This window comes from Platichthys flesus, chromosome 12 (assembly GCF_949316205.1).
Source record: "Platichthys flesus chromosome 12, fPlaFle2.1, whole genome shotgun sequence".
NCBI lineage: Eukaryota > Metazoa > Chordata > Actinopteri > Pleuronectiformes > Pleuronectidae > Platichthys > Platichthys flesus.
The window spans coordinates 20,216,537-20,238,242 of NC_084956.1; the positions used below are offsets into that span (position 1 = coordinate 20,216,537).

The following is a 21,706-nucleotide window of genomic DNA, read 5'->3' on the forward strand; positions in this document are numbered from 1 at the left end:
ACAGGAGGGGCAAACTGACATGACAGGGCCTCTGGCTTTATGTTCCTTGAGCCCGGACTGTAGGTGAGGGTAAAGTTGAGTAAAGACCATAAGCAGCACATGGATGCTGCTAATGGTCGGAGGCGGTTCACTGAGAGAGGATCGCCCCCACACCGGAGACAGAGGCAACCACCTCCATCACGAACTAAGCTGAAGAGTCAGGATAAATCCACACAGGAGCAGAGGAAAACAAGAACTTTAACTTGGAGACGGCACCCTTGGCTGCCGGCGACCACCCGAAAGGGACTTTCACTGAGTAAGCTTGGTAAGTGGTGTGGCAACTCTGCTATAGTCATGGATAAACCTACGGTAAAAATTGGCATACCTCAGACAACTCTGAAGTTGCTTCCTTGATGTAGGAGTGGGCCATTCGGCCACTGCCTTAACCTTGGCAGGGTCGGTCTTGATTTGCCCTTTCTCCACAATAAACCCCAAAAAACTAACTGATGAAACATGAAAATTACAATTCTCAGCTTTCACATACAGTTTGTTTTCAAGTAGTCTCTTCAACACAATTATAACATGTTGTACGTGTTCCTGGATATTGCAGGAGAAAATTTTAATATCATCACAAAAATAAACCTATTGAGCATATCCCGTAGAACATTTTTTAATAAGAGTCTGACACTGAGAATTCTACAGAGAAAAAACCCTTGGAGCGCTCTCTCATCCCAGCCGCTCTGGTTTGCGAGAATGCGGAAGTCAATGGAATCTTTCACCACTGAGTAAACTCCCTCACGCAAAGAGAGGAGTCGGCTACTTGCCTTCTTCTTCGCAGAGTGTGGTTAAAAACCTTGAGGAATTCGGCTGTAAGTTATTGAAAGAAACACAAATGGGTGAATTACTGGAAGAAACGGCTACAGCCGAGGCCGCGGCTTTCTCCGACAAGAGACTCATAATAAAGGCAAGCCGAAACTTGTCTGAGGAATAAGTCAACGGCTGCTGATCGAACACGAGACTACACTGGTGGATGAACTGTCTACATGACCCTAACTATCCTGCATACCGAGCGGGCATGCGGATGAAGCTTTCCCGGGGGCTGTGTAGGATGAGGGACTGGAGAAGATGGTAGTGGAGGTGCCGGAGCTGGAACCGGAGCTGGAGCGAGGACAGGAGGCGCCAGCGTGGTTAGGTGAGTGGTCAACTGGTCCATGTGTAACCAATTTTAGGATTGTAAAAGTGAATTACAGTATAATATAAGTTGGACTAACAATAAGACCAGGACCAGAATCAGAAGAGACCAAATTCGAGAGGAGCCACTATACTGAGCAACAACAATGAGGCAGACACAAGAGTAACAATTGAGTAGCCACTCTTATATTTTACAGTGAACAAAGTAATTTGTCTGGTTCGTACAAAATGCAAAATATTATACCAAACAGTAAGAAAAATAAAAAAAGTAGTGTGCACACTTAAAACAAAAATGTCTGTTGGGGCCCTTAAAATAAAAGGAGTTGTTGAAAGTTCACCTGATTCCAAGGTTCCTTGTAGTGTAATGTGAGTGTATTATTTGTGTGAATGAGTGTGTACGTGAATATCGCCTCGGTGCTAATCTTCAATCAGGGTAGTTGGCTCGCCATCTTTCACAGCAGGAAGTTGTCCTGAACCTCAGACTCTCAGTCCTCTAAAAAACCTGACCTGTAGACAGGGTCACACAATACATTCAACACTATCCATTCTCAGATGCATCATTAGGGATATCAGATGTCAAAAGATGCACACAATTACATCTTATTCTGACAAATCTTCATCTCTATTCAATTCTCAAATCTCTATCTTTGTTGTACAACGTTCAATCTTTAGTGTATCATTCATGAGAACTAAATATTAAAGTGCTCACACATTAACCTGTTCATGTGAACAGTTTAAATAATACTTATGGCAAGTAACCATTAACATACAAAACCATTAATTATAAACATCTGAACCATGTGCAAATAACATAACAGTACACATTTTGAGGTAGACTCAGAGGTATTAAAGAATTGTGCTTAGTTCACTCTTACACTATAGGCCTATTCATGTCCGAGATGTGCACCAAAAACTACCCTCTAATTGCTTTAAACTCAGTTGGAATAACATAAATGTCTTCAATAAATTGCACAATACAAAATAAACTATTGTTTTATATTCATCACATTCACAACATATCAAATTACTCTCTTTTCCCAAATATCACCACTGCTTTCTTTCAGCACACGGAAAACAACAGGAAAATAGCAACAGAGCAGCTAAAGAGCAAATTTCTCACCGTTGCTCTGTGTATCAAGGTGGAGCATGCCGATGCCGAACCTCGTAGCAGCTCGCCGGAGGACAGGCAAGCAGTTAGCCTGCTAAGCACAGAGCTAGCATTAGCATGGACACCGACGGTAAGCGCCAAGCTATCTTTTCATCGGATAATTAACACGTCTTACCGTAGTAACTCTCCTTCGTTCAGCCACTTGGCTCCAGACCTCCACTGGGTAAGTGCTCCGACTCTTTTTTTCCTTTTTCACAGGTTTCACTCTGGGTTTTTTTCTCTAGTTTTCCTCTTCTCCTTAACACACAGCTGCCCTCGCTTCCCGGGCCGAGATCCGAAAAAAAAACGGAAGAGCAACGCGACTGCACTTCCTCTCCGAGCCGACAAGCTGAGCGTGGCCTGCGTAGCTTCTGATTGGCTGCTGAGAACTAGGTACCCAACGTGGGACCATGCGAGTTGAGCGGTGCATTCAAAACAAATAAGATAATCAAAGCAAACAGTCTCTCTTCTTTTACGGTACTAAATTAACAGTGTTTCTTACACCCTCCCCTCCTGAACTTATGCACGTCCCTGTGCATAGTATACAGTTAAAGGCAAATTATTCGAGGGGTCAGGGCAGGGGGTTGGACAGGTTCTTCTCTTATGACTTCTTCCCAAGCTGTGGACAGTCCTTGAAAGAATGATTTCACTGCTGTGATCAAAGGATTTCCTAGCTCTGTATAATCAAGCCGTCGTGGTGGTTGACGATTTCTTTCAGATCTCCTGACAGAATCATTTGTATCTGTGTTCTCCTCTGTATCCATTGGGATTGTTCCATCCTTTCCTTCCTCAAGTTCTGCTCCTTTAAAACCATCCTCAACTGGAAGTTGTTCTCCTTGGACATCTGGATTATCATCCTCAAACAAGTCATTTTGAATCAAGGCTGGTTCATTGGCTTGCTCGGTTTGTGGGACTCTATCGGCGGATAAGTACTCAGTATCACTCTGATGAGAGTTAAACTTGATGGACATCAAAGGACCATCTGAAGTACTATTGGACATATCAGGTAAATTGTCAAAATCGGGTTGGGTGTCAAGATCGGTTGGATTGTCAAATTCAGGTGGATTGTCATCATTTTGAGCATTAACAGGACTCTCGACAGGACGAACGCCTGGAGGTTCAGTATGCCGAGTGTCTTGGACATCGGTCATGGACAGATCCGGGTACACAGGAATCTCACTGACCATGGGGACAGGGGAACTTAACCAAACAGGAATGAGTGCATCATCCTCTTCATCTGAGGAATTTTCTTCCTCTACAGCAGGGTTTGCACGAGTTCCTGGCTTGCGTGGTACCGGCTTTTGAACAGGCTCACTATTTTCCTCCGCAGGTAGGTACCCGCACGGCAGCAACAGGTCCCTGTGTAGCGTCCTTAGGGGACCATCCGCATTTTCAGGTTTAACAGTGTATACAGGGAGAGTGCCTGCTCTACTCACCACCACATGGACAGTGGGTTCCCATTTGTCTGAGATCCTGTGTTTTCCCCGGATGCGGACATTCCTGACCAATACTCGATCTCCAGGTTCCAGGTCTGAGACGGTAACATGTTTATCAAACCTTGTTTTGTTCTTGAGAGCGATCTTTGCAATCTTGTCCATGGCTATCTTGTAGCTCTCCTTGAGACGTGCCTTGAGGTTTTGCACATAATCAGAGTGAGATGAATGTTGACCCTCTGGTACTGGCAACTTGAAGGCAAGATCAACTGGCAGGCGAGGTTGGCGCCCGAACATCAGTTCGTACGGGGTGAAGCCAGTCACCTCGTTCCTGGTGCAATTGTAGGCATGGACCAGGGGTCTCACATGATCACGCCAACTGGACTTGTCTTGATTTTGGAGAGTGCCCAACATATCAAGCAGGGTACGATTAAATCGTTCCACGGGGTTGCCCCTAGGATGGTATGGGGTTGTCCTCACCTTGTGGATTCCAGCCACCTGACAGAGTTCCTTGAGGTCGAGTCGAGTGGTCCTAATGTTGACCAAGGGGGCTGCTCTTTCAGGTCGTGCCTTCCTCCGCACGCACCTGCCACATGTCCTCACTTTCCTTTCCACACTCATGACCATCTTTGGCCAATAGAATCTGGTCCTTACAAGGTCCAGTGTCCGGTCGACTCCCATGTGACCCATATGGTGGTGCAGACTGGTGAGGACTGTGTCGCGGAGCTCAGCTGGAAGAACAAGCTGGTAAATTGTCTGTGGCCCCACTTGGCGTCGCCTGAACAGGATGTCGTTATGGAGCTCGAGACGATTGAGTTCTTGGAGGAGGAGTGGGAGATCAGGAAGTTGGGTGCGCAAGGTGGGAGGTGGTGTGTCCCCATGTTCGATCTGAGTGATTATATGCTTTATACATTGGTCAGCTCTCTGTTTAGCTGCTATCTCAGCTTCAGTGAGATGGGGGACGGTTGGAAGACCTCCAAACTGTTCTTCTTGTCTATAACTGTCGGGAACAGCACTAGGGTACATGGCAAGAACCTCCACTAAAGCAACACGATCTGTATCTCCCTCTCTCTCATCATCAGGACTGACACTGTAGGTGAGCTGTCTCTCACAGATTGCTTTCACAACAGACTGATCGACTGCATTGATGTTGTTTGGATCAGAGAGGTGATCTTGTGTGAACTGCTGTATACGTTCTCTCTCTTTTTGTGATTTCAGATCGTCTGCTAGTATCCCATGTGGTCTGCGTGATAATCCATCCGCATCTCCGTTCTGCCTTCCTGGACGATAGAGGAGTTTGAAGGAGAATGTGGATAGTGCTGCTGGCCACCTATAGCTGGTCGCGTCAAGTTTGGCCGTTGTCAGGATGTAAGTTAGCGGATTACTATCCGTTACAACGGTGAACTGGTTGCCGTACAGATAGTCGCTGAACATTTCGGTGACCGACCACTTGAGCGCCAGGAACTCTAGCTTGTGCGCTGGATAGCGGCTCTCGCTTCTTGACAGCCCCCTACTGGCGTAGCCTATGACTCTGAGTTGGCTCTCTTGCTCCTGATATAGCACAGCACCGAGCCCGGTGGTACTGGCGTCGGTGTGCAGTATATAGGGTTTCCGGGGGTCAGCGAAGGCTAGTACAGGGGCTGTAGTGAGGCTCTGGATGACTGCCTCAAAGGCTTGCTGGCAAGCTGGCGTCCAGCGCCCCCCGAAGGGCTCTTTTGGGTCATGGTATTGGTTTGTTTTCTGTCTTATGTCTGTTAGTTTAGCTTTTGATTTCTTGTGGACAGGTGGGTAGCCAGAGGTTAAGCTGTGGAGGGGCTTTACGATGCTGGAGTAACCCTTAACGAACCTCCTGTAGTACCCAGCGAAACCGAGGAAGGATTTCAGCTCCCGTAGGGTCTGGGGGACAGGCCATGTCTTCAGGGCTGAAATCATCTCAGGATCTGTCTGAACGCCACTTCTGGAGACTATGTGACCCAGATAACGGACTGATGTCTGGAAGAAGACACATTTTTCTGGGGATGACTTCAACCCAAACTCTTTGAGACGAGTTAGCACTCTCATGATTCTTTCTTCGTGCTCCTCGAGGGTTCTGGAGAAAACTATGACGTCATCAAGGAAGACTACCGCATCTTTCAAATGCATATCCCCCATGCACCGTTCCATTAACCTTTGGAACGTGCTGGGGGCATTCGTCACTCCTTGAGGCATTCTGTTGAATTCCCAGAATCCGAGCGGACACACAAAGGCCGTCTTCGGTTTGTCTGCCTCTTCAACCTCGATCTGGTAGTACCCCGACTTAAGGTCGAGAACTGAGAACCATTGAGAACCATTTAGGGCCGAGAATGTGTCCTCCAGCTTTGGAAGGTTGTACGCGTCCTTTATAGTCTGGAGGTTTAGACGCCTATAATCGATGCACAACCGGACTTGGCCGTTCTTTTTCCGGACTACCACTATGGGCTATGCAAATGGTGACTCTGACTTCCTTATAACTCCCGCATCAAGAAGCTCTTTAATGTGCCTCCGGACAGCTTCAATGTCCTGTGGGTGGATTGGTCGGGCACGTAGTTTGAACTTTCATCTGAGAGTTTTATGTGGTGTCGCACCTGGTCCGTCCGGCCAAAATCCTGGTCATGATGTGCAAACACATCAGCCATGTTGTTGAGCTGCTGAGTGATGCGTCGCTTCCATTCGAGTGGGACTGGGGAATCAGCGAAATTGAAATTCAAGGTGGGTTCTTGAGATGACTGGGTCTCTGGAGGTCTCTGGAGAGATTCTGATTGCTTGGCTATGCTGTGCTCCTTTAATATGATGGTCTGATAAGCACTAACCTCTGCAATAGTGCACTTAGCAGGAATGAGGATGTCATGGTCAGACTCGTTGCTTATGACGACTGGTAGCTTATGGGGCCGTAGCTGGGGGAAATCAACGAGACCAGATTTTACCAGCAGGCCACCTGGCAAGGGGGATGATGATGGATACTCAATGACGACGGATTTCTCATCCTGAAGACCAGTGACAAGGGCAACTCCCTCCACCACTACAGTTTCACCGGCTGGAATGACTTGAGGCGTCTTGCCTTGCATCTTTACTACCCCCTGGTGGTCGTTGCTTGCCTGCTTCCGTCTTAACTCAATGACCTTGAAAACTACTTTGTAACCGTGTGGGAGGGGCTGGCGATTGGTTAAGTCAGTCTCTGAGTAAATGTCAAACAGTACATCTAGAGTGTTACTACCCATGAGCATGAGGGACTGTGAAGTGTCAGGAACAACTAAGGCAAGTGTATTTACATCTATTTGGACTCCTACAAAGTCTTTTGGAAAGGTTATGGTAATTTCTATATAGCCAAAGTAAGGCACTAGCTGGCCATTTGCACCTTCCACTTCTAAGAGGTCATGAATCGGCTTAATCTTCTGCTCTGAAAGGTGCTGCTTGTAAAATGACTCAGGTACAGTGGTAACTTGTGAGCCTGAATCAAGAAGGCAGTTGACCTCTTCACCTCTCACAGTCACTTCGGCTGTGCTCTTGATGCCAACCAGCCGTTTGGGGAGTCTAAACGGTTGGTCCTGCGTTGGGTGATGTAAGCTGGAACATGTTTGAGCTTTAATGTTCTCTGTATGTGTAATGTCTTTGTTGATCTCAGTAGGGGTTTTGTCTTCCTTGTTTACGTCTGAGGGACGTTGTTGACTCTCCTCAGCCCCTGTTTGTCCCACAACAGGAACTGTTAGTCGTTTAAAGGTAAGTTTGAATCATTTTGAGCTTCCCACTGGCGCTGTTTTTTTTCCAACTGCCTCTTCTTTTCTGCCACTAGGTCGGGGTTTGCGGGGTCGGTGCAGCAGGGGGCAGTGTGCCCATCTTCGCCGCAGTTAAAACAGTACCAGGGCTTGGGTTTGTATGTCTGTTTCTTTTTGATTTGTCTTTGCATGTCTGTATCATTTGGCTTTGACATCCTGCTCTGTTGCTTCCCTGCAGATCCCTTGCTGCTAGCTCCTTTGGTGTTTTTCTGTGACATGTATGTAGTTAGTTGGCTTTGCAGACTTGCCACTTGCTTTATCAGATCCTCAATAGCACTGATACTGCTCTCATCTTTCTCCTCTGGTTCACAAACATATGCGCCATGGAACTGCACCTGAGCTCTTTGCTTTGTGATGCCAATATGTTTTTTCATACGACAGGATTTTGCTTGCTGTCGATCTTCTTCGGAGCGAATCATTAGCAAGAGGTCTGAGAATGAGGGTGGGCTGCTCTTCTTTTGCTCCAGTTGCAGGGCGCTGAGCAAGGTGTTATCCCAACACCCCCTGCAGAACTGCTTAGTAAGATGTTTGTCTACTTCTTCATGTGTAACACCCCCCCTTTTTGTTGCTCTGTTCAAGGCTAACTGGAGCCGATGAAGGTAAGTGGATGATTTCTCACCTGGGTCTTGGAGGGTGTTCAGGAATTGAGCAAAGAGCTCCTCTCCATCTTCCACAGTACCGAAGGCTGAGTCTAGGAGCTGTAGGTAGGCTGCAGGCGGTGACTCAGGCCGTAAGCTTTTAACTACATCAGCTGCTGGTGGGAGCAAGCTTTCATGGATTTTTCTGGATATTTGCAGAGGAGACATGCTAGGATCATTCTGGAGCAACTCAATGTGTATGCGCCATGTGTCATAATCAGTTTCATGATTAGGTCTGGGAGTCTTGCCGGAGAAGGAGCGGAGTCTCACTTGGGATTGGATGTGTGGGACAACGTCTTGCCTCCGCACAATATGCTCGACCACGACCCTCTGGATGTCCGGTGGGTTCAAGTCACTTACTGATAGGGACGGTGCTCTCTTTCCATTGGTGAGGGGAACATGGTCAGTGGCACCGTTGCTGCTTGGTGTGGCATCTGGAAATGAGGTGTAAGACTGTTGCTCTTGATGAGTGGGTGGGGATACGACAGTGGTCTCAACATGTGTGGGGGAGGATTCTTCAGTTGTGGGCTGCATAGTTTCAACATCTTCCCCGATCTGAGACATAATTTCCTTCAACACCATGCAATAGTCTTTGCCACTCATCTTAGCTAGTTGCTTGAGCTCAGCTAAGTATGTCTTGGTAACATTACTTCCAACCTTGGTAGCGTACACGCTACTGAGTGTTTTTACTTCATAGACAACAGTGGGGTCATCTCGTGCTATGCACATGTACGGTAAGCGAGGTTCTAAACCTTCTAAGGCTGAACCGCTAGCATATTCAACGATCAGGTTTTGAAAGAACTCGGACTGTGAATCATCAACCAAAAGGATTCTCTCAATTTTACCATACTGTTTTAGAAAGTCAATCACTTGTTCATCTTGTTCAGCTATCTGAGTAATTCCACTGACAGTAACTGCATTTGGAATTTTGACACCAGACTTTTGTATGAAATCCATACTGGTCATTACTTCAATATTGATGCTCAAATCAAATGGCTCCTGGCTGGTTCGCCACTTCTGTAACCAATTTTAGGAGTGTAAAAGTGAATTACAGTATAATATAAGTTGGACTAACAATAAGACCAGGACCAGAATCAGAAGAGACCAAATTCGAGAGGAGCCACTATACTGAGCAACAACAATGAGGCAGACACAAGAGTAACAATTGAGTAGCCACTCTTATATTTTACAGTGAACAAAGTAATTTGTCTGGTTCGTACAAAATGCAAAATATTATACCAAACAGTAAGAAAAATAAAAAAAGTAGTGTGCACACTTAAAACAAAATGTCTGTTGGGGCCCTTAAAATAAAAGGAGTTGTTGAAAGTTCACCTGATTCCAAGGTTCCTTGTAGTGTAATGTGAGTGTATTATTTGTGTGAATGAGTGTGTACGTGAATATCGCCTCGGTGCTAATCTTCAATCAGGGTAGTTGGCTCGCCATCTTTCACAGCAGGAAGTTGTCCTGAACCTCAGACTCTCAGTCCTCTAAAAAACCTGACCTGTAGACAGGGTCACACAATACATTCAACACTATCCATTCTCAGATGCATCATTAGGGATATCAGATGTCAAAAGATGCACACAATTACATCTTATTCTGACAAATCTTCATCTCTATTGAATTCTCAAATCTCTATCTTTGTTGTACAACGTTCAATCTTTAGTGTATCATTCATGAGAACTAAATATTAAAGTGCTCACACATTTACCTGTTCATGTGAACAGTTTAAATAATACTTATGGCAAGTAACCATTAACATACAAAACCATTAATTATAAACATCTGAACCATGTGCAAATAACATAACAGTACACATTTTGAGGTAGACTCAGAGGTATTAAAGAATTGTGCTTAGTTCACTCTTACACTATAGGCCTATTCATGTCCGAGATCTGCACCAAAAACTACCCTCTAATTGCTTTAAACTCAGTTGGAATAACATAAATGTCTTCAATAAATTGCACAATACAAAATAAACTATTGTTTTATATTCATCACATTCACAACATATCAAATTACTCTTTTTTTCCAAATATCACCACTGCTTTCTTTCAGCACACGGAAAACAACAGGAAAATAGCACCAGAGCAGCTAAGAGCAAATTTCTCACCGTTGCTCTGTGTATCAAGGTGGTGCATGCCGATGCCGAACCTCGTAGCAGCTCTCCGGAGGACAGGCAAGCAGTTAGCCTGCTAAGCACAGAGCTAGCATTAGCATGGACACCGACGGTAAGCGTCAAGCTATCTTTTCATCGGATAATTAACACGTCTTACCGACGTAACTCTCCTTCGTTCAGCCACTTGGCTCCAGACCTCCACTGGGTAAGTGCTCCGACACTTTTTTTCCTTTTTCACAGGTTTCACTCTGGGTTTTTTTCTCTAGTTTTCCTCTTCTCCTTAACACACAGCTGCCCTCGCTTCCCGGGCCGAGATCCGAAAAAAAAACGGAAGAGCAACGCGACTGCACTTCCTCTCCGAGCCGACAAGCTGAGCGTGGCCTGCGTAGCTTCTGATTGGCTGCTGAGAACTAGGTACCCCACGTGGGACCATGCGAGTTGAGCGGTGCATTCAAAACAAATAAGATAATCAAAGCAAACAGTCTCTCTTCTTTTACGGTACTAAATTAACAGTGTTTCTTACACCTGGTTACACATGCGGCCACCGATCTGTGCGACGTTGGAGGAAAGGTTGTGGAGAGCTTCCATAACTTCTTGTAATGCTTTCTCGTGCTGCCCAACACAAGTTCCTGGGGAAGATAGTGCCTGTCTGAATTTATCAGCATCTGCAGGGTCCATCTTGGCCAGATTATTCTGTTAAGGTTTGTTTGTTCTGGTGGACCTCAAAGCAGACACTGACTGTCAGTTTTGAACAAAAGGAGAGTTTATTCAAACAAATAACAAATGCAGGTTGCGGCGGTGCATTATCTACACTGCACGTGAAGGGAGAAGAAATCATGTGCATTTCACTTTCAACTGTTTTGAAGTCTTGAATCTTATTGAAAACTCACGATGCAGTGCCCATAACATGGATGAGTACCCATGGAGGTGATCAACTGATGGTGTGGCTTCTTTAAGTGTTGGCATGTGGTTGAGAATGTTACCCTCCAACTGGCTTGAAAGAAACTGCAACTTTCTCATGAAAGCCTTCACCAGGCTGTACATTTCATGTGCAAATAGGCCCTTGCCTTGCAGTTTGGTATTTAGCTCATTCATTAATGCAATGACATCAACAGCAAATGCAATGTCTGCCATCCAGTCTGCATCTGAGAGCTCTTTGATGTCCTTGCCTTTCTTTTCACAAAACTCTCAAATCTCTGCTCTCAGGTCCCATACTATTTTAAGCCCTTTGCTCAGACTGAGTCATCTGACAGCTGTGTGGTAGCCTATATCAGCGATTTTCAACCAGTGTGCCGCGGCACACTAGTGTGCCTTGAGAGATCGTCAGGTGTGCCGTGGGAAATTATCTAATATCTAGTGTTGCACCGAAGTATCGGCCGAACATTCGTAGCGGCCGATATTCGCCTCGTTTACCGACATCTGCACATCGGTTATAAACTTGACCTTCACCGATATCATTGGTATTTGTGGTTAAACCGCTGGGCACGTGCCGTGGCTGGGGGAGCAGTCGCCCCGTCGCCCTCCTCTCCACGCCACCGGAGACCCGGCGTGCGGCACGCCTCTACGTTTTTTGGGGGGGGAGGTCCTCTTCTGCGGTGCCTCACGGCGTCAGTGGTGCGGGGGCTTTTTTCTCTTGGACCGTGGGGTGGTGTTCCCCTGCCGGTGCGGAAGGCGGGCCGTTGGAGGGGACCGGGTACGGCGGTCGGCGGCGGCGACTCTGGACGCGTGTCGGCCCTTCTCGCGGATCAACTCAGCTACGGCGCCCGCTGGGGGAACCCTCCGTTTGTGCGGGGGGGCTCCGCCTAGCAGCTGACTTAGAAGTGGTGCGGACCAGGGGAATCCGACTGTTTAATTAAAACAAAGCATCGCGAAGGCCCACAGTGGGTGTTGACACGATGTGATTTCTGCCCAGTGCTCTGAATGTCAAAGTGAAGAAATTCAATGAAGTGCGGGTAAACGGCGGGAGTAACTATTGGCACTCAAAACAGGTCACTCTGTTTTAGACAGGGTAAAAAGGTGCCGTTTTAAAATCCTTGTGGTATTTTGACCAAAATATGTTACAGACATTTCATTAAGACCCCAAGGAACCATATCAACTGTGGTAAAATGGGTATAATATGTCTCTGTTAAATAAAGTTTAGTTAAATCAAAGATTGCTTCATAAATCTGATTCAATTTGTGCTCATTAAAAGATAAGAGTAATAAAGGGCTGAAATAATTTTAATTTAAATTAATAAATAGTGCTTTTTAATACATTAAGAAACTATATTACTAACTATACGTATTATATGTACTGTGTTAGGCCATAGAGGGTCATTTTGGTTGGTGGTGTGCCCCAGGATTTTGCAAATGTAAAAAATGTGCTGCGGCTCAAAAAAGGTTGAAAATCACTGGCCTATATCACCTAACGGGGGCAATGTCAAATCAAATCAAATCAAATCAAATCAAAGTTTATTGTCACATGCACCAATGACAGCGTCATCGGAGCAGTGAAATTCTTATGACATGGCAGGCAAACATCTATGCAGTAGGCGACTTTACAAAATGACAAAAAAATAACATACTATGTAACATAACATTGTAACATATAACATATAACACAGTCAAGTGAATATTAAATTAAGTATATGAATATATGTATAACCTATAACATAGTCAAATTAAAGTCAAAGTTATATGAAGCAGCAGTTTACAGGGTGAAGGAGTGGGGAATATTAAATAAAATAATATGAATATATGTATAACATATAACATAGTCAAATAAATTCAAATGAAGCAACAGTTTTCAGGGTGAAGAAGTGGGGAATATTAAATAAGATAAGTATATTCTAAAGTAAGTGTATTTGTATGATTCGGGGAGCAGAATGTTCATGGTGACTGTTTCAGAGGATAGAAAAAAAAAAACATGCTATCTAACATAACATATAACATCATATAACCCTCTGGGAAAACCAGTTGTTACCAAAACACTTATTTATAGTATTATTTATATTTCCTCCTTACTGAGAATTCCTTTTATGTAATTAACAATTCTGTTTTATTTCTTCTGTATTTAATTTATTATTATTAAGTAATTTCCTTTTTGCACAGGAAGTGTTCTACCTGTCAAGAAACTTGACAACAAGTGAGCCTATTGGTTCAAGGTGAAATATCTGCATGTTATTGGTCTAAAACGGTCTAAGTCCCGCCTCCTCACTCGAGTCAGCGAGGTGCAGACAGAGCCTGATGAGAAGTGGAGAAGTTGGAATTACGGAGCGATATTACTGCTACTGGTACTCCATATAATACTGAACGAAGAGAAGTTAGAGTATGTTTGAGCCCATAAAAAGTTTATCAACTACTGAGAGGACCTGGAGAGCAGCTTAGAGCACCGTTTATTCTTTTCTTTTCCCGGCTGGGTTTTCTGGATACCCTTGAACTTTGAGTTGGATTGGAATCTCTCCCTGACGAGGGAGATGGCGAGCTACCCGTGTTGAGCACCTGGATTGAGGAGCGCTTCCAGTATTCATCTACCTTGCTGTCAGTGTGGCAGGACTGTGGGGAAGAACCTCAAAGGACAGTTGAATCTAGCAGAACATCCTATTTTTTGAGGATTACTTTTATTTTCTGGGTGCACCCATTTCAAAAGACATTTCTAATTTTACTAAACTGAATGCCGGCAATGTTGTAAATATTTTGTGTGTTAATACAATTGTTTTGATTGAAACTTAACTCTGTGTTCTGGTTGCTCATTCTGGTGTCTGATTCCTGTTAATTACTCCTCCTATGAATCTAGGTTATACTGGTCCAGTGTGCACCTACCCTCCATTAGGGTTACAATCACATCGTAACATATAACGTAGTAAAGTGAAGCAGTAGTTTACAGGGTGAATGGAATATTAAATTAAATAATATTAATATATGTATACATATAACATAGTCAAGTCAAAGTCAAATGAAGCAGCATTTTACAGGGTGAAGGAGTGGGTAATATTAAATTAAATTAAATAATATGAATATAGGTATTACATAGGCAGATAAAAGTCCAAATGAAGCAGCAGTTTACAGGGTGAAGAAGTGGGGGAAATGAAATAAAATGAATATATGTGGAGTAAGTGTATTTGTATGACTGTGGGAGCATACATGGTGACTTTTAAGGGGGTCAGTGTTGATTGTTCAGAAGCCTGATGGCCTGGGGGTAGAAGCTGTTTGTGAGTCTGGTAGTCGGTGTTCGGATGCTCCGGTGACGTCTGCCAGACGGCAACAGCGTGAGAAGTCCACAGCCTGGATGGCTGTGGTCCTTGATGATCTTCCGTTCTTTTGGCAGCTGATGATGCGCTCCGCTGTCTTCACCACCCTCTTGCAGGGCCTTGCGATCAGCAGCGGAGCAGCTACCAAACCAGGCAGTAATGCAGCCTGAGAGGATGCTCTCAATGGTGCACCTGTAGAAGCTTGTAAGTGTTTTTGCAGCCATGCCAAACTTCTTGAGTCTCCTCAGGAAGTATAAATGTTTTTGTGAAGTTTAGACCACAGAGTCTGCTTGTTTGGACCAGGTCAGGTCATCCGTGAGGAACACACCGAGGAACTTGAATTCGGAGACTCTCTCCACTACAGCTCCATCAATGTGACACGGGCCGTGACCCCCCCTCTGCAGCTTCCTGAAGTCCACGATCATCTCCTTGGTCTTGCAAACGTTGAGAGACAGGTTGTTCTCTTGGCCTTCTTCTTCGCAGAAGGCCCTGTTGTCAAAATCGACTACTTTCTTTTGCAGCTGAAGCTCGAGATTTTTCCCGCGATGTCCTCGATCCTTCTCGTAACGGTTCGTCTAGAGAGGGACACATTCTCAAATGCCTCTTTCTTCTCAGGGCATATTAGTGCAGCAGAGTCCACCAAACCTTCTTTTATGAACTCCCCATCAGAGAATGGCTTTCTATTTTTGTCGATTCTGTAGGATATCACAAAGCTGGTCTTGACAGCTCCATCCCTGGATGTGGAAAGCTTGGTAAAAATAAACTTGCTGCTTCTGCAGCTTAGCAAGCAAAGCTTCCGATGTCCGTGCATGTTCTTCATTCGTCAAGTTTCTGTAATTCTCTCCGTGCTTTGTCTCGTAATGGCGATTCTAATTGTAATCCTTAAAAACAGCTGTTCACTTATTTACATGTGATTCCAAATATTCCGTTGACCTCACGCGGGCCAGTCAAGGACAGCCAAAGGGCCTGGGGGGCCCGACAATTCCAAGGTCTGGTCTACACCTGATTCATCTACTTATGGGAGCTGAGCTGGGGAGCAGGGTTGGGGCTGCCGGGGGCCTGTCCCTGGGACTTCTCAGGTTATAGGTACAACCTTAGAGGACTGGTGACTCTGGAATACACAGTGCCCTGGGCTGTGGCAGCATTTATAGCAGAGCAGCATGTGATCTAGAACACTCTGCGGATAAGACTGCACAACTGAACTGCTATAGTCTGGCATAGTGTCCTTTCAAAGACAATTAAGGAAATAACCCTTATTGTTTTTTTGCCAAGAGTTGGGTATGAAAACTGGAACCACTTTTATATCTGTCCAAAATGTCTTCAACATGAGGCTATGCCAGTAGATGGTTAATTTAGTTCAGCACAAGGATTAGGACGAAAGAGCTAGCTTGGACAAAAGGAATAAGTTGTGCGTTTATTGGAGGTCTGTATTCAATCCTCTTTAGCTGGTGCGTGTGCATTGGTTGCTGGGAAAAGTAACAAAGATGACATGACTCCAAGTTTCTATATCCATCCTCCATTCCACAATCCTAGGTGCCTGCTTCTGTTACGTTAAGATAATCACCTCCTGTGTCCAAACCATAGACTACTTCTTCCCACTATTTAGAACTGAAGCCAAACCATTTCAGATAGTCAATTGTAAAAGTGTAAAAGGCAGCTATTAATTTTAGAGGGGGTGCGTGTTTGATACTGAAAATATTGTATTTCTACCATCTCACTTTCTCCTGTCTCCTGTGATAGGAGGCACTGTGTCCTCCTGTCACAGTGCCAGGAGGACACTTTTATCAGTCGAAAGAAAAATCTAATTAGCCACAGTTAATATGACATCATGTCAAATCTCTGGAAAGGTTTCCCTTTGTTTTCTCTGAACAATAAAGATGTCAATATAAAGTTACGTACAACAATTTCATTAAAGGCCTGGACCTCATGGAGCTGCTTTAGGAAAAGAACTGGACTACAGGTGAAAGCAAATCAAACTACAAGTGCAACACATATGCTTTTTTAATCAAATTTTATATTTAAATCACAATCTGTTTATTTGTTCTATTGCTTCAGTACCTTGAGAAAAATGTCGATGTATATATGAGTATAATGAAAAAACTGAGGTGTCATAAAACCTTTGAACCGCAACAACGTTTCAGTTGCAATAATTTCTTGTGACTATTAACTTTCAGACGGGTCAAGGTTCATATAACGCACATGAAAGCATAATTTATGTGGTGGGAATTTGTATTTAATTCCCAGGTGAGGAAATAAACCATCAGACTGAGTGATCAATTCAATGATATCAAAGGTAAATTAATTATTGGTAGAGAAACAATTTACAGAGAATAGATAAACAAACAGAGTTACTAAGCAAGCACTTGGCCAAACGGGGCAGAATCCTCATCGTGGAATTTATAAAATGATGTTTTTCAGGTCAGCCAGATGAACTTTGAGCATGGCTATGTCAGGACAGAAGGGTCTGTTATATTTTATAAGAGGACAGTTAGATTCAATAATTTCCATGACAGTTTTCATGGTTGAACATGAAGTTAAATAATCTACTTTTCATTACTGCATCTACACTCAAGATCTAGTTGTTCCTGTCCAATCACATGTATTTATAATGAATAAGTGTTTTGCTCCCATCCTAAGAAGTCTCATGTGTATTTAATGGGTGTTTGTGAATTGGCAGGTCATGGTCTTTTCCGCTCAGGGTTTTGAACCACCAACAGGGCAACAGTGCCGTCCTCTCTCTGCCACTGGTACCTAGAGAAGAAGAAGCCATTTAAAGTTTTGAATATATCAAGTATCATGGGACCTAGGTTTGCCATAATTGTTAATGCAGACTCACTGGCTCTGTTCAGGAATAATGAAACTGTCTCCTGCAGTAAGAGTTGCCTCCTGCTCATTCATCGTCACCTTAGAGGATCCTTCCTGAGAGAGACACAGAGAGAAGGTGAAGGAAGGAAAGAAAAAGTTAGAAAAGGATGAGATTTTATAGTGATAAATCCCTCTTACAAGGCGAGTGAACTTTTAGAAAACGTACCATCTGCCAAATCCACACGTCACTCTGTGGTACTGTTGTCTCTGTCAGGCCAGGTCCAAACACCATCACCTGTTGGGGTCATAAATAAGAAAGTTAAAGCATTTTCTCCATCACTGTCATCACCGCAGAACATTGCATGTATTCCTTTCATCTCACTTAGTATTCTGTCTCCTTACCTCAGCCAAGGAGTTTCATTTTTCATCAACGTTGGTTTATTTATTTGTTGGCAGGATAACACAAAATATACTGAATCAAATCTCCTTGAAATTCTATAGCGGGTTGGGAATGACCCATGGAAAAACCCAAAAGACTTTGGAGCAGATCCAGCTAAATAGGCAGATCCAGGATTTATTTCCACTTTCTCTAACATGGTGAGACAGGGTGTTAGCCTAGGTGCAGGTATGCACTCTCCTAGTTCCCTTCAAGTTCTTAAATGTTTCTATATTTACGATGAAACCCTCTGTGGCATATGTTCATGTATTATGCTCTAGAGTCATAGGGGATTTCCACAAGCAGTTGAATGCCTAAACTGCTACTCTTCTACTTCCCTTTCAGTTTTCCTTTAACCAAACCCTTTAGCTTAAGGTTTTCAGTAAAAAATTGAAAAAAGTTGCATTCTGTCAGCAAAGGGTAAGACGTTCCCAATAAAACCATAGCAACTTACAAGTATGTATGAAATACCTGGCATGTGAATAAAAAATAGATTGTGTAAACACCATATAGACTTTACATGTCTTTTGCTTTTTGACAAAGTGTTTCTGGGTAAATTTAAGGTAAAGCATGACAATAGATTACACAGTTTTATTTCCTTGTATGAATCAGGCACCAATAACTGGTTACTTATACAATACTGGCTCTTAGTGGAGGAAAGGGAGTGACAAGTGGCCATCTCTAAAGGAAAGGGGCAACACATTTTAGTTTTAAATACTGTACTCCATACAACAATTCATAGCTGAAGTTTGAGATTATGTAAGAGCACTGATGTTGTGTAAACCAACAATACTTATATTGTGTATTTAACATTCACACATTGAATGCTGCAGGACTAAAGTAAAGTGATGAAAAGGGTCCGAAAAATCTGGAGGGATTACTGAAAAGCATATATAGTTAAGATATATAGTTAAGCTTGGGGCACATATCTTGGGATAATGATGGACCTGTCAATCCATTATATCGTCTAGCAACATAACAGGAGACAAGTTCAATGCTAGCCCACTGCTGAGCCTCACAGCTCAAGCCCTTTGGACTTACCACAATGTTACTGCTGTTTTTTAGAAATACCTTTACCCTTTAATCATGTTGGTAAATAGGTAAACTTGCCCTGACAGGGGGCAAGTTTACCTAACCCTAACCCCTTGACAAATCTTGTGCCCAACTGTCAAATACTGCTATTGACTTAAAACTACTGTTATAGAGGAGATTGCTGTTTCATCCATTAACAATGTGGTTAGAATAAAATATCAACTCCCCTCTTTTACAGAACCACAAACCATTATCTGGAGTCAAAAATGAACTGATTAGTTTAAGGTCACAGTGGCCTCACAAATTATGTTTGTGTTTATGTGTGTCTTGAACCTAATCTACTAAAATCAGCATGAAAAAATGTCTTCTAGTTGTTTTTAATTTAGGACAGACCCTCACTTGGACTCAAAGATGAGCTGATTAGGCTTATTACATCCGCCCAATTGCTCATTTCACACTTGATGAATTGAAAGAGCTTGATGGTCAAAAGTCAAGGTAACTTTGACCTCTCAACACATGTTTTGCCTTGTGAATGTAATAATTCAGGAACCCCTCAAGGGATTGGGGGTCAAAGGTCACATTGACCTTATATGAATCTGGGAAATTATGAAGTTAAATCCATAGTTTTATTTACGATTCAGTTAGGGCTATATCTTGTTTAAAAGTTTTGCTACTATTGGCAATACGCTTTTTTCTACTGCACATATTTTACATCTTACTTTGAGAGAAATGCAAACATAAAAACACTAAACATGTCTTTCATTTCATTAATCTTGACTGTTAAAACCTCCCCAAACAAAAGTAGGGTTAGGAGAAATAGTCTAAAAGTGTTAAGACTAAAAAAGAGTTGAGGTTGAAAACACTACCTCTGTCTCAAACTGAGCTCCGAACATGTCGACGGGCCTGCCACTGGCCAGCGCAGGCCTCTGCTTGTCCAGCCAGTCTTTGAAGCTGAAAGGCGACATCACGGTCCTAGTGTTCATCTGGAAGGGAGGCTGCCTGAAGACTTCATCTGTTCATCAAATGACACCAGTACACACTTTAAAGGGAACAGACTAGATATCTCTATACCTTGTTCAAAATCACAGGAATCCAAAGAAACTTAAACTCAACTTACCTGGATCAGGTTTTCCTGTTCTGCACTGCTCTGATAAAAAGAATCTGCAATTAAAAAGTTAACAACAACTGTAGCCAAACATGTCAAAGTGATCTGATGGTTTGTGAGTGTGAAGGATGAAGGACGTCTTTACTCTTTGATTATTGGCACCAGTTGGGTTCCAAGATTCTGACAGTAAAACCATTTCTCAAACAGGATGTCAGTGGTGTTGTCCACATGGTACCTGAAAACATTGAAACACAATCAAAGAGGAGGAGAGATGAGAAGAGAAGAGAGGACAACATAAAAAAGGGAAGAGAAGAGAAGAGAAGCGAGGAGAACCTCAAGCAGTCAGTCTCAGTCAGCAGTCGTCTCCTCTCCACCACCAGCCCCACAGTGTTGGCCTGTCTCTGTGGGGAGTGGGGTATCCGAGCCGGCAGCAGGAACATCTACAGATGAGAAAAGAATGAATGACAGTGAGTTAATAACATACATTTTGGTTTGTAAAAGTGACCTAAGTTTGTTTTTATTACAATAAAAGCCCCAAAGAACCTTTAGAGCTCACCTCTCCCTCTCTGATGTGCACATCCTTGTGTTTGCCGTTTTCAACCACTTTCAGACACATGTCTCCCTTCAGCTGATAGAACAACTATTTCAAACAGGGAGACAAAGACAAAAGAAGAAGTTAACGGGAGGCGTGCCCAAACATTAGGCCGAAGCTTATAAATTCCTTAACTTAAATTTGGTAATCAATCACCATATCAACTTTAAATAAAGACTGTGTTTTAGAAATCTAAACACAAAATGATGACCTAATGAAATGTAATTTTGTGGTAACCGTCATTTTTATTGATTAATGTTCTTAGTAGTAGATAAACTCAGAGATTGCATGTGTAGTTTTCTTGGTTTAAGTCAGGAGGCATCAACACTGCTGCTGACACACTTATCTGTAGAGGAATGAAGACCTCTTACAGAATATATCAGTCCTGTCCTCTCACCTCCTCTCCTTCTTCTATGTGATAATCCTTCCTGCTGTTTGGACCTCCGACAAACATGATATTCAGCTGAAGAAAGTGCCTGAGGAATTAAAGACCATCATTTACTCACATGTCCTCAAATAATCAGTGGAAGTTACTTGTTGATTTGTCAGTGCAGCAGGTATTGTGTCAAATAAAATGCAGAGGGCTCATCACATTACTTATCAAGTTGTCGCAAAGAGGAACTCACACATCTAACCATGTGGGTACTATAAAAACATTGAAGGTTTTTACTCACATGAGCTTGTTGCACACTGGCGGCAGAAAAGCATTCTGGTTCTGTGCAATCCAGTTATCCACATTCACAAGAAGAGAACTGTTACTCATTTTGTTAAAGTGATCGGCTTTGTGCTGTTGTGTCAAGGTTCTCTGGCCAGTCTCTCCTCCTCTATCTAGTTCAAACAATGTGACTGAAACTAAAGTCCAAAATACAGAAGTGGCTGTAGAACAAGTGGGGAGGACAGAAGACAGTTGTAATATTTTATAAGAGTAGGAAGAACAGGATTGGTCAAAAACGAGGGGAAGTCTTCCTCGGTAGTGCGCATGTTTAGTCCACCCTGTTGCATTGGAATAAGGATATGACGAGCAGCCACTCCAAATCGCTCTCCTCCTCTGATAGTTGCCGGGCAAAATGTTCACCTCATGACAAGCCTTGACACAGCTGATGCCTTGTGGGTCAATGTTGTTTTCATTGGATCATATCGGCTGTATGTTCTGTTTGTGTAAAAATTCAGATTCCTCTAAACCAAAACAAAGCCACTGTGTCTGTTCCC

The 21,706-nt window shown here is 43.4% G+C and overlaps 1 protein-coding gene and 1 long non-coding RNA gene across 2 annotated transcripts; both read right to left on the minus strand.

The window, feature by feature from the left end:
* Positions 1–1,334: 1,334 nt before the first annotated feature.
* Positions 1,335–2,766, minus strand: LOC133966549 (uncharacterized). The gene is made up of 2 exons (XR_009923955.1): positions 2,291–2,766; positions 1,335–1,677 (listed from the first exon to the last, which is right to left on the minus strand). It is a non-coding gene; the product is annotated as an uncharacterized LOC133966549 (long non-coding RNA).
* Positions 2,767–16,510: 13,744 nt separating this feature from the next.
* LOC133966028 (3-hydroxyanthranilate 3,4-dioxygenase-like) lies at positions 16,511–21,401 on the minus strand. The gene is made up of 10 exons (XM_062400714.1): positions 21,172–21,401; positions 20,895–20,973; positions 20,462–20,545; positions 20,239–20,345; positions 20,051–20,140; positions 19,918–19,961; positions 19,667–19,812; positions 17,559–17,627; positions 17,364–17,446; positions 16,511–17,278 (listed from the first exon to the last, which is right to left on the minus strand). The coding sequence occupies exons 1-10, from the start codon at positions 21,258–21,260 to the stop codon at positions 17,206–17,208; spliced, it is 864 nt and encodes a 287-aa protein (XP_062256698.1). The 5' UTR covers positions 21,261–21,401; the 3' UTR covers positions 16,511–17,205.
* Positions 21,402–21,706: the final 305 nt, after the last annotated feature.